The sequence below is a fragment of the Nelumbo lutea genome, chromosome 2 (assembly GCF_056320005.1).
Source record: "Nelumbo lutea isolate HS-2025 chromosome 2, American lotus-T2T, whole genome shotgun sequence".
Classification (NCBI taxonomy): domain Eukaryota; kingdom Viridiplantae; phylum Streptophyta; class Magnoliopsida; order Proteales; family Nelumbonaceae; genus Nelumbo; species Nelumbo lutea.
This window is the reverse complement of record NC_142685.1, coordinates 14451795-14464048: the sequence shown is the minus strand read 5'-3', so window position 1 is coordinate 14464048 and position 12254 is coordinate 14451795. Positions and strand designations below refer to the sequence as shown.

The 12254-nt window shown below is 37.4% G+C and overlaps 1 protein-coding gene across 1 annotated transcript; it reads left to right on the top strand.

Moving 5' to 3' along the window:
• Positions 1-1823: 1823 nt before the first annotated feature.
• LOC148868719 (laccase-17-like) lies at positions 1824-4618 on the top strand. Its single transcript, XM_088971596.1, has 6 exons — positions 1824-2008; positions 2123-2274; positions 2413-2657; positions 2766-2894; positions 3034-4005; positions 4146-4618. Exons 1-6 carry the CDS (start codon positions 1886-1888, stop codon positions 4274-4276), a joined length of 1752 nt encoding a protein of 583 aa, XP_088827722.1. The 5' UTR covers positions 1824-1885; the 3' UTR covers positions 4277-4618.
• The last annotated feature ends 7636 nt before the right edge of the window (positions 4619-12254 follow it).

Below are 12254 nucleotides of genomic sequence, written 5' to 3'. Positions count from 1 at the left end.
TATGTGCTTAATCCTATATCCAACGAAACTAAGAAAGCTCTTTGTTGTTTCAAATAAATAAAAAAAAAAAAACAGAAAAAAAAGGAAAAAAAAGAAGTAAAAACTGAAAGCTCTGAGTTAAGGGGTTGGGATTACCAGGCTGATTGGATCTTTGCCTTCTCCATGACCCTGGCTTCTGGAGTCTATCTCTATTTGCCATCAATTATCTATTTGGGGAAGGATTTAGGCTGCATGTTTAATCCTACTTTAACAAGAGAACAGCTTGGTGGATTTACTGCTTAAACTGATGCAAAAATTGTACCACTTTCTTCCTATCTTAATTATCTTTCATATGAAGTGGGGGACTACATCCTCTTGCCTCCTACCTCATTCTTAAACAAATAGCCCTCCTACTTCCATTCTTAGAGACGAGGTGAGATAAAAAAACCATTTTACTTATTTTCACAAACCAAATAATGTCAAATAGTCTATTTGCACTCCTATGCATTTTCACCAGTACAAATGAAATTTGTATTGCAACTAAACGCAGCCATAGTTGCAACATTCTTGGCGGATAAAAGAAAATCAAAGGGAAGATCAAGGTCGTTCACCAGTTTGCAATCCGTTTCCTTGTCTGTTTGGATAGTTGGAACAGGAGGGTAGTCTCCAATTATGTGGCAAATACTATTACGGATTTCTTATTTCATATTTTGGCACTATACTTTCATTTTTCAATTTGTGATAAGTATCCCATCGTATCGTATGTATACTCTCATATGAAAGAGTTCCTTACAAGGGGCGTAGTTGGTAGTCTTGGACATAATGTCCTTCTGAATTGTGATCCTAGATCATTCTTATGCGGAGATCAAACCAAAATCAAAATTATTTAATTTGTTTCTTCATTTGTAAGGCTAGTTAGTAGTTAATTGATTTCTTATTCATTTTTGTTTTATTGTAGAATAGAACGGAACGACCAAATCCATCTATATGTCTTGCTTGAAAGAAGGTTGGGTTAGTCAAATGTCCTTCTCCTGTTTCGACACAGACCAACCAATGTTTCCCACCGAATATGACAAGTATTTGTGCATGAAAATCGAAAACCAAAATGACAGAAATTCGACAAAAGCGACTCCTTGATGAGAAGTGAGAAGATGGTAAGCATTAGATCTAGCTTGATTGTAAAGATTTCCGGCCGGTTGGAAAGACTACAACTTGAAGACATTTATTTTTCTATACATTCAAGGGTTCAAACGAACAACCCTTTAAATTTAAAAAGACTGGAAAGTTAACTTTCATAGTAAACCAGTCCATAAGTTGTATGAATACAGAATTTTTAGTATGGTAGAACGTATGGTTTATGCAGTAGTTCCTATTAGACCATTGCATTTGCATAGAAGTAAGAAGAGTACATTTGAAGAGGAGAGAGCTTCTTAATATGGAAGGAATGTGATGTAGAGTAAGAATTAATGAAGATTGGTGGAGAAAAGTGCTTGACCCGAGAGTCTCCATTCTCCAACCAACTTGAGTCTGAGAGTCTCCAAGAGTAAGCTCGACAAAAGTCATCTGCAAGTTATAAGACTAAATTTTTGTTAAGGGCATTTCCGCAAGAAACATTGTTCTGATAAAATAAATAATTTGACTTTGATAGCACTCTAAAATTAAGCTCGATCAACATCTATTACTGAACTTCTGATCAGATCATCAAAACACGATTGAAGTTTGTTGTAGAAAAGTGCTTTCATTGTCGTCTTCTGTTTGATAGTATCTATCAGCATTTAACGTATACCAAACATACCCTCAACTTCTTCTATATAAAGCGGCCTCAAGAACATTTTCACGAACACGTCTACAGGAATCAGTTGAGTTGATCCATCTTGTGTCTTCTCTTTTCATCAAAGAGGGAGATATGGGTTCCTTTGTTCTTCCATTATCAACACTTGTGGGGGCTTTTGTGGTGCTATTGAGCAACTTGTGGCTCCTACCCATAGCTGCTCAGCATTCAGGAATAACGAGGCACTACAAATTCGAAGTATGTTGCACCGCATTGCCAAAAGTAGTTGCACTTGGATGCATCTGTATCGTCAGAGATGCTTACATTTAGATATCTCATATTCACTCCTGTTTACTTTGCTTTAATTTGCAGATCAAGCTGCAGAACGTGACACGGCTATGCCACACAAAGAGTATAGTGACTGTCAATGGGAAGTTTCCTGGACCTCGAATCGTTGCTAGGGAAGGTGACAGGGTACTTGTGAAGGTTGTTAACCATGTTCAAAAGAATATCACCTTGCACTGGTAAGGAGACACTCATCTCAATAATCCTGGCCGGCCGGCCGCCGGGTTATATATATATATATATATATATATATATATCCAGTTTGCAACCTATTTTCCGTCCTAAACAGAAACTTGGCTGAATGTGTTTGAAAACAGGCATGGAATTAGACAGCTGCAGAGCGGATGGGCAGATGGACCGGCATACATTACTCAGTGCCCCATACAGACTGGCCAGTCCTATGTGTACAACTTCACCATTACAGGGCAGAGAGGAACTCTCTTCTGGCATGCCCACATTTCGTGGCTAAGGTCTACCCTTTACGGACCCATTGTCATTCTTCCCAAGCGCAATTCCTCCTACCCCTTCGCCAAACCCTACAAGGAAGTCCCCATCATTTTTGGTAACCGACTACCAACAAGCATCTCTCTTGTTCCTCGATCATTGTTAATTCTTCTTAATTAGTCTCTCACTGTCATCAACTCTCAACTCTGATTTGATGAATTTTCAGGAGAATGGTGGAACGCTGACCCTGAGGCGGTGATCAACCAAGCATTGCAGACGGGAGGGGGCCCCAACGTCTCTGATGCCTATACGATTAACGGGTTACCCGGTCCCTTGTACAATTGCTCTGCCAAAGGTACCCTTCAATTCCCTTAACACTAGCTATAGAATGGCTTTTACTACTTACAAGACTTAATAGAGCATGCATTTTGGGAATCATAAGCTTATTGTACTTTCTCATTTGATCTTTGACGCATGCATGACTTAATTGGCAGATACGTTCAAGCTGAAAGTGAAACCCGGCAAGACTTACCTCCTGCGATTGATCAACGCCGCACTCAATGATGAGCTCTTCTTCAACATCGCCAACCACACCTTCACAGTTGTCGATGTTGATGCAGTCTACGTAAAACCCTTGGACACTGACACACTTGTCATCGCACCAGGACAGACCACCAATGTCCTTCTCAAGACCAAGCCCCACTTCCCCAATGCCACCTTCCTCATGGCTGCCAGGCCATATGTAACCGGCCTTGGTACATTCGACAACTCTACCACTGCTGGAATCCTCGAGTATGAGCCCTCCGATTCCTCTCTCTCCATCACTTCTTCAATCAAGAAGCTTCAGCTCTTCAAACCAGTCCTCCCTGTCCTCAATGACACTTCCTTCGTCGCCAATTTTACAAACAGATTGCGCAGCTTGGCCACAGCTGAATTTCCTGCTAACGTCCCCCAGACCGTTGACAAGCAGTTCTTCTTCACGGTGGGGCTCGGTACAAGCCCATGCCCTCAGAACCAAACCTGCCAAGGTCCCAATGGCACTAAGTTCTCCGCTTCTGTGAACAATGTCTCCTTCGCAATGCCCACCACAGCTCTCCTCCAAGCCCATTTCCTCGGCCAGGCCAATGGTGTTTACACCACTGATTTCCCAACAAACCCACCACTCCACTTCAATTACACCGGCACTCCACCAAACAACACACTAGTGACCAATGGCACTAAAGTTGTGGTGCTGCCGTTCAACACCAGCGTAGAGCTAGTGATGCAGGACACAAGCATTCTTGGTGCAGAAAGCCACCCTCTCCACCTCCACGGCTTCAACTTCTTCGTAGTTGGCCAGGGCTTTGGCAACTTTGATCCCAACAAGGACCCTGCCAACTTCAATCTTGTGGATCCCGTGGAAAGAAACACCGTCGGCGTGCCGTCTGGTGGATGGGTTGCTATTCGCTTCTTCGCTGACAATCCAGGTGAGTAGCAGCCTAGCTAGTAATAAAGCTAAACGCTGTATATATCATGCATGAACCACCATGATATCAAACGATAGACGTACGTTTCTCATTCTCACTTTTATTACATTTATTTGACTTGGTTTCTGAACAATCCACAGGGGTCTGGTTCATGCACTGCCACCTCGAGGTCCATACGAGTTGGGGTTTGAAGATGGCATGGGTCGTGATGGATGGGAAGCTCCCAAATCAGAAACTACCGCCTCCGCCGTTTGATCTTCCCAAATGTTAACGTTGATTAATTGTTTGATTGTTCGGATTCGTTCTTGATTTTTTGACTCGATCTGAGTGAATGTACCGGTTTAACTTATTCATCGTTTGTTTGTTTTTTCCCTTTTCCATTGTATTGTGTTGGAATATTGCTCCTCCTTTTCCCTAGTAACAGAGGAGCAAACGTTTTAACCAACACCTATTGTAGTTTGTTCATTTATTTTTTCCTGCCTCCCGCAAATAAGTAGAAAAGAAGGGGCCAAAGAATCGGTGGTGAAGTTTTTCTGTTTTTGTAACGTCTAAAAGAAGATTGATATGTTTTTTGAGGAGCTTCTGCAATAACATCAATAATATTGAAGTCTAATCTACGAGTCCTCTCTCTCGTGGTTAATTTAATTAGTATCTTATTATTTTTATTCTCATTTTATCCTTGAAAATTAAGTTATATTCAGGGAAATAGTAAACTATTTCTATGTTCGTTAAGGCCTTAAAACATTTAAACCGAAAGTTATTTAAATGGATGAAAAGAAAAGTATAAAGATATAGAACGTATGGTTCAGGTTCAATTCAACGATTAAAAGATATTTATATCCATGGCTGGATCCATGCGTATTTGGCCCAAGATATAAATAACCATTCTCTATGACTCTCTAATCACTCGTCATGTACAGTTCTCTATGCATAATAAATGTCGCAAGAGAAAGTCTTGGGAGGCTGGGAGCTAATTAATGGACCCGAGGAGAAAACCCTCTTCTTCTTTGGCTTACCATGATGAGGAAAACACATTCTGAGCTATGAACACTTTGCTTTATCCATGGACCAAGATTTTGGGCCATTCGATAAAACAGGATCAAGCAACTTCAGGGATTACAATGCTTTAGAGACCAACATAACCATTGAATTTTAATCACAAAAACAAAGGAGAAACACCATATCAGTAAAATAATCTTCCCAGATTAAAACAAGGAAAGACCCATTAAATCTAGCTAGGCAAAATGCGTCAACTGATGAAAAATAAATTTAGTACCTATAGGATCCTGAGCACAAATATAATTGCTAAATATTAAAAAAATAAAAAGAAGAATTATATAAGAAATCCTTACCTCATTGGAGAAGGCAACGGGATCTGTCTGTTGGGCAACTGCTTGTTCAGAGGGTTTTCTCCTCCACTGATTTTAATTAATTTAAGTTTTGAAAATAAGCAAAACCAAAGGTACAAAGACACTAAACAAGTGAGAGCTTAAGCTTCTCTTACGTACCATCATTTTGAGATAGCTATTTTCCCTATTGATTCATCTCCTCTATACTTATTGGATCCACATCACTCCGATAGCCAGCCTCATGTCTCTTTGAGCAGCTATTAGCATGGTCCAATTGCAGCTTTATTTTATATATGCTGCATATACAGAACTTATTTTGAAAGTTATTTAGATCTTTTCAATAGGGCCTAAATATATTACTGGTAAATTAGAAACATAGGAGATCATATACAATCAGAAATATAATTTAGCTCCCCGCATAAAGAGCATGTTGATCTGATTATAGGCTTCTCCTCTAAGGCTATTTTGAAGTAAACGTTTGAATATAAATCTTAATGAATATGGGCAATACTTGTCTTCTTCCACGTTGGAGGACATGCATCCTACCACCTCCTCATATTTACATCTAAACCCTAAAATCTAATCTCTTAAATCCTAAATCTTAAAATCTAAACTCCAAGCCCTTAAATTCTAAACCCGAGCCCCTAAATCCTAACCAAAACCCCTAAATTCTAAACTCCAAACCCTTAAAATCCTAAACTGTAAATAAATCATAAAATTAGTGTATAATTTAGGAATGCGAGTCGGGTCGAATTAGGTCGGGTTGAGGCCAACCCTAGCGCAACCCTAAGTTCTAAACCCCCAACCCGACCTACCCAATCCTAACTCAGAGCCTAATTAAATTCCTTCAACCCTAACCCTAACCCAACCCGAACCCAAACCCTAACTAAATTCCTTTAACCCTAATCCAACTCAACCCAAAGTCAAAGTCAACTTTGGGTTGGGCTGGGCTTGAATTGGGCCCAACCAAACCTTCTTCCCATCCCTTAAAATCTTGTAGAATTTCTTAATCTTATATCTTAACTCAACTTTCATTACATATATTAATCCTATGTTTTATTAGTATTTGCTTGTTGATATTTTTATTGGTTCTTTAAGTACAAAATTCAGAAAAAAAAAGTGTTTGACATGATTATAGTTTATTATGATGACTTATAATAGATCTTTTATGGACAACAAGCCATTGGTGGCAAACAACTGAGAGGAGAGAAAACATAAAATATGTTATTAAGGTTTTAGTATTTCCAAATAGGATTAAGTGAAGTGATTATTTTAAATGAAACAAGTGATACTTATGTCGTGGTGACTATACACTATCATGCATCTAAACAAATCAATGTATGATATATATATGAAATGTACTATAAAATCAGGTTTGAGTTGGGTCGAATTGGCCGAGGGGTCAATCCTTACTCAACCTGAAGTAAAGTTGGGTTTATAATTTCAACCCTAACCCTAACCCAAGCATCAAATCAACCCAACCCAATCCGGCCTTTTCAAATTGGGTTAAGATTGAATTCGGACTAACATTTGGAGGGGGGGGGGGATTTTTAGTGGGATGTTTTCCGACTTGAGAATATTGGAACGCTTAAATGGAAATGGAAAGTAGTCATGGAATTGTGCATTTCCAAACATATACTCAAATAATTCAATAAATATAGATGACACAATAGATGACATATAAATCAAGTGGAAAAAATGCAATCTCAGGTTTGAACTAACAATGCTGATTTATGGTATATATTATAGAGCCACCCAACTTTTTCCCCAATTCGAGAAAAAGATGTTCCAATTTGAAATATTCATATTGGAGCAGTCGAGCTGCAATGGCAGCCAGCTAACACTTTATCTCTGTGATTGTAATGAGAATCGTGACCATCTCTCAACTTAATCTACCCTGTTTATCTAACCCCGTATAGGAATTATGTGATAGCCAAATTGTGTAGTTCAGGGTCGAGTACCTATTAAGGCGGAGACAAGTTATTGGGTGGGGGTCCTTTTTCCCCCAAACTTTTCCCACCCTATACCTTTAGCTAGGGGTAGCCCATCCCATATGCAAACAATCAGGTTGGGCTAATACTTGGCCCCCCAAAAACATTTTAAAGAAAAATAGTATTAGGTGGGCAGAGTCATATTAATACTGATTTATCTCAATCATGATCTAATTCTAACTTTAACAGATTATATCAATCTAATTTGTTTGAATTGAATTTTTCAGGTTGGATTTGAATTAGAATCTTATTTATTTATTTATATATTATAAGGTTGGATTGAACAATATCTCAATCTTAACCCAGCCCGAAATTTAATAGGATTCATATTTTTTAACTTTAAGCTTAGCATAAACTTTAAACTGAACTTTCTGGTTAGATTTTATTTGTATACATCTCATAAATGCATTTTTTAAAATTTCAGTTAATCTCCATTTTCCCTTCTTTCTCATGACCTCCTAAGAAGAAACTCCTGGCCCCGCCACTGTATTAATTGACTGATGTATCAGAGATTTTTTTGGGAGAATGAAAATTTTACATTGAACCTGTCCGTACTTTTTCGTTTTTTTTGACGTGTTCAACGCATAATGAATGAATCGCCCGAAAATGGGTATAGGTTATTAGGCCAGGTTGGTGGGCTCTGGGTCATGCACGCTTCCTGGACAAGAAATTAGATTTGCCCAGAGACAAGGTGTGTGATTTTGTTATGAAATGAAGGCCAATTTCAACTAAAGACGAACATTAATTCAATTTTCCGTACAGATAATGTTTGAAAGGAGCAACGACATGGGTCAGTCTTTTCCTCGATTGATTTGCCTTCACCACCACAAATGTTGACGGTAGGAGGTTGATGGCTACGACATTACACTTCAACCCTCTGTACTTCTAGGTAGGGTAATCTCGAGTTGATGATGTTGGTGCAGTGAGTCCCTTTCCGCTTCGCTTGTCCCCTGAAGATTATTGTCTACTCAATCAATCCACCTCTCTGCTCTGGTCTCCCCAACACCAAGACCGATCTCTCAATATGACAGGAATGTACCAAAATGTCGATTTTAGTGGCTGACCAGCAACCGAAAAAACATTAGTCATGGTTATTTTGTTGGACAATGCAGAAACGGGCCGAAAAGAAAATGGACATTATTGGAAATTTGGGAGGGATAATATGTTAAGCAGATAATAAAGGAGTGTTAGTTAAGCCCCAGGAATCGTTATTAGACAGTAATAGAACCAAAACTTACGAGTGAATAACACTCTAAACCGACTTGTGATCAATCTGAGAGTTGAGTAGTTGATATATATAGTGCGCTCTTTGTACATTTCTTTCTCAGCAGAATCACCAGCTAATTACTTATTAACCAACCGAACAATTATTAGTCTTTATTCCTCTCTCTTTATATATTGTTGTTGCTAAATACAAAGTTGAGGGCAACAACTTAGTTTATGAAAAAACGGTGCTGCATCTACAACATCAATGCCAAACATATATTGCTGTTGTGTTAATAGAGTTGTGTATAGGTGATTGAACATTGAATATGTGATGTAGTATAGGATTCACACCAATTGAGCAAACATTTATAAAGTTGGTTTTTGAAGACCTATCTTAGTGTATATATAGGAGGAGGAGGATGCAGTATAAAATGAAGTTAATAAGTTCTATGAAAGTTGGGACTACTACAAAGCATGTAAGAAGTAGAGGTGATGGCATTGAACCAACTTAGTAAATATTTATTGAGATAGAATCATCATGACATTTTTATCGTAGTTCATTCTTACCAAGTTAACACCGTTGTAAGGTTTCTATCTTAGTTCGTATTTACCAAGTTAGAATTACAACAAGATTTCTGCATTTAAATTCAATTATGACTTTCTTTTTGAAGAGTTTTAATAGAATTCTTAGGAGTGTTCAAAATTGACTAGGAAAGTTCCTTATAGGAGACATGATGGTGTAAAAAAGTCTATATAAAGAATAGTTAGGGTAAAGCTAAAAGGTTTATATTGATTTTCTTTAAGTATTCAGTGAAGAATTGTTCTTCCTATTTATTATAACTTTAGTTCTTTTCTTTGAAGCTTCTTTAAACATGATTTATTTTTGTAATGCACCAACAAATGTGTGGTTCATGTATTAATTGCCACTTGGAAGTGCACACTAGTTGGGGCTTAGATGGCATGGATTGTGTTGGATGAAAAATTGAGGAATTAGAAGCTTCCACCTCCACCATTGGATCTTCCAAAGTATTAATAATCATCACTTGGATTAATTTAAGGGAAAATTCCCGATCAGTACCATGTACTTTGGCTCGAGTGACAATTTGGTCCCTGAACTTTAAAACACGACAACCCAATGCCCGAACTTTAAAATGCAACAATCCAATACCCGAACTTTCAAAATGTGATAACCCAGTACCTATCGTTAATCAACCATTAGGTGATGTTTGAAAAGTCAAAAATGCCCTTCAAATACCATCTAATTCTCTTTATCAACCATCCAAACGTTGACAAAAAACTGAGCAATCCCAAATCCTAGCCTCTTCTATTCAAAAAAGTTGGTGACTGTTTAGAGGAATATAGAGTTTGGGATGGTTCATTTTATTGTCAATGTTTTGGATGGTTGATAAAGAGAATTAAATGGCATTTTTAAGGCATTTTTTACTTTTCAAATGTTACTTAGCGGCTAATTAGCGGACTGGTTAACGACAGGTACTGTATTGTCACATTTTGAAAGTTCAAGTATTAAATTATCACATTTTAAAGTTTGGAGACCACATTATACTAGAACCAAAGTATAGGTACTTATCAAGAATTTTCCTTTAATTTAATTCATTTACACTGCCTTTTGCTCTTTTTATATATCTATTCAAAAAAATGTATATCCTATTACACTATTACAGAAAGGGCCTTCCATTTTATTCTCTTTAATTTAATCTTTTACTTTTTTTTAATTTTATTTTTCTTGATACTACTCCAAAGTGAAAAAGAACAAGAGTGGGGTTTTTGTTTAGGCTATGGCATCATGGAGATGCCAAAATTTGTTAATGAGTTGGTTGTCTCGGACGAAATCATATATGAAAAAAGGTGACGATTTTCAATTTTATTTTCTTAAATTTGAGGGTATGCTGCAAAATAAGGTTTCTAAGACCCTCCCTCCAATGAAACACTAACACGTAAATTTGTCATGGTGGAAGGCTGGAAGGCATAGGCCCAAGCTCTCATGTCACTTCACTATTCAAAACAGAGCAAATTTAATTTGGGTTAAGTAGTCTGCAACCTAATGCAACTCAATGCATAATTCTGAATGATGACCCCCATATTCTATTAGTACCCCATAAATTAAATCCTCTCGGTAAATTTGATATCAATTCATTGTCAGGATTCATCCCCTGTATGGTAGGATTACACAATTTTGACTTAGACTGATCTCATTCTCCCATTTAATTTCACATATGGATGAGGATGACGAACGTACGTAAAAATATTTGACATACATGATACACCCAGGCCTAGGCACAATAAGATACAAGGGTATCAATTCTAGCGACAACAATAATGTTATTAGACGAGCCGGTGTTAACAGTTAACATCACTTAATCATTGCGGCTTCTTAAAGGATTACACATGGTTTTCAAAATTGGATCGGATCGGACAATTGGACCGGAAAAACCAAAATCGGTCAGATGATCAGTTTTATTTTTCCCAAAAACCGGATTTTCCCCAAAACCATTGATTTTGGTCAATAAACTGCTGAATTGGGCGATTAATCGTTTAAACGGTTTTGACTGTTTTTTATTATTATTTTTTTAATTTTTAAAATTTTAATTTTTTTTGTTAGAATGGGCCAAGCATTCTGTTTGAATGGTCGGACCATTCGACCCGGTAACCAGGCCCCTAACCAGTTTGATCTCCGGGTCAATTTTAAAAACCATGGAATTATACTCTATGAATATAATCCACTACATTGGAGTTTTCAACTAGCTACCCCCTCCCCCGTGGCTCCTGAGCAAATTAAAACTTCCATTGCCAATTGCAACAATCACCTTTCTTTTGGGTCTCCGGGTCAATGGTTCAATCATTCAATTCAAATGGTTTAAACATTTTTACAGGTGATATATCACCTTACCCATTAAATTAGAATATAGGATAAGATGCATATAAATGCCATAAAAAAAAAGGTTTGAGAATGAGAGTGAGAAGTTGTCGGCTGAGAAAGTTTAGAAAAGAAAGAAAACTGAGAGAAGAAGAACAAGAACAAGAAGAAGAAGAAGGAAGAGAGGAGGAGGAGATCACTTGCAGCGGAGACGAAAATAGATCTAAGATTTTCTCAAATATCTCTCTCTCTCCCTCTCTCTCTCTCTCTCTCTCTCTCTCTCTCTCTCTCGGTGACAACAAGATTTGTCTCAACTCTGTTATGAATTTACAAATGTAACTATGTCACTATTAAATTATTAATCAAGTTTTTAAATCCGAACAGGACAATGAACTGTTCAGGGGTCCAATTTCCAGGTTGAATGGTTTGACTGTTTAAACCGAAGGAATGGCCCATTCTGACAAAAAAATTAAAAAAATTAAAAAATGGCCAAAAAACCGTTGGATGGTTCAAACAGTTTGACCACCTGGGTCAGCAGTTTGTTGACCAAATCAATAGTTTTTTTTGGCTAAAATGATTGTTCTGGGGTAATGGAACCATTTCCCGGTTTTTTTCTGGTCTGACTGTTCGGTCTGGTTTTGAAAATTATGCTATTAATTAGTTGGTGTTTGGATAAAATTAAAAACACACAAATAAAACCAAGACAAATTACGATGGTTTTGTTTTAAAAAATAAAACTTATTTAAGGATCTCACCTAACAATTTAAGCTTTTAAGTAAAATGGTTCTTTAAAATGGTATAAGAGCCTATTTGACCAAATGGTCTAGT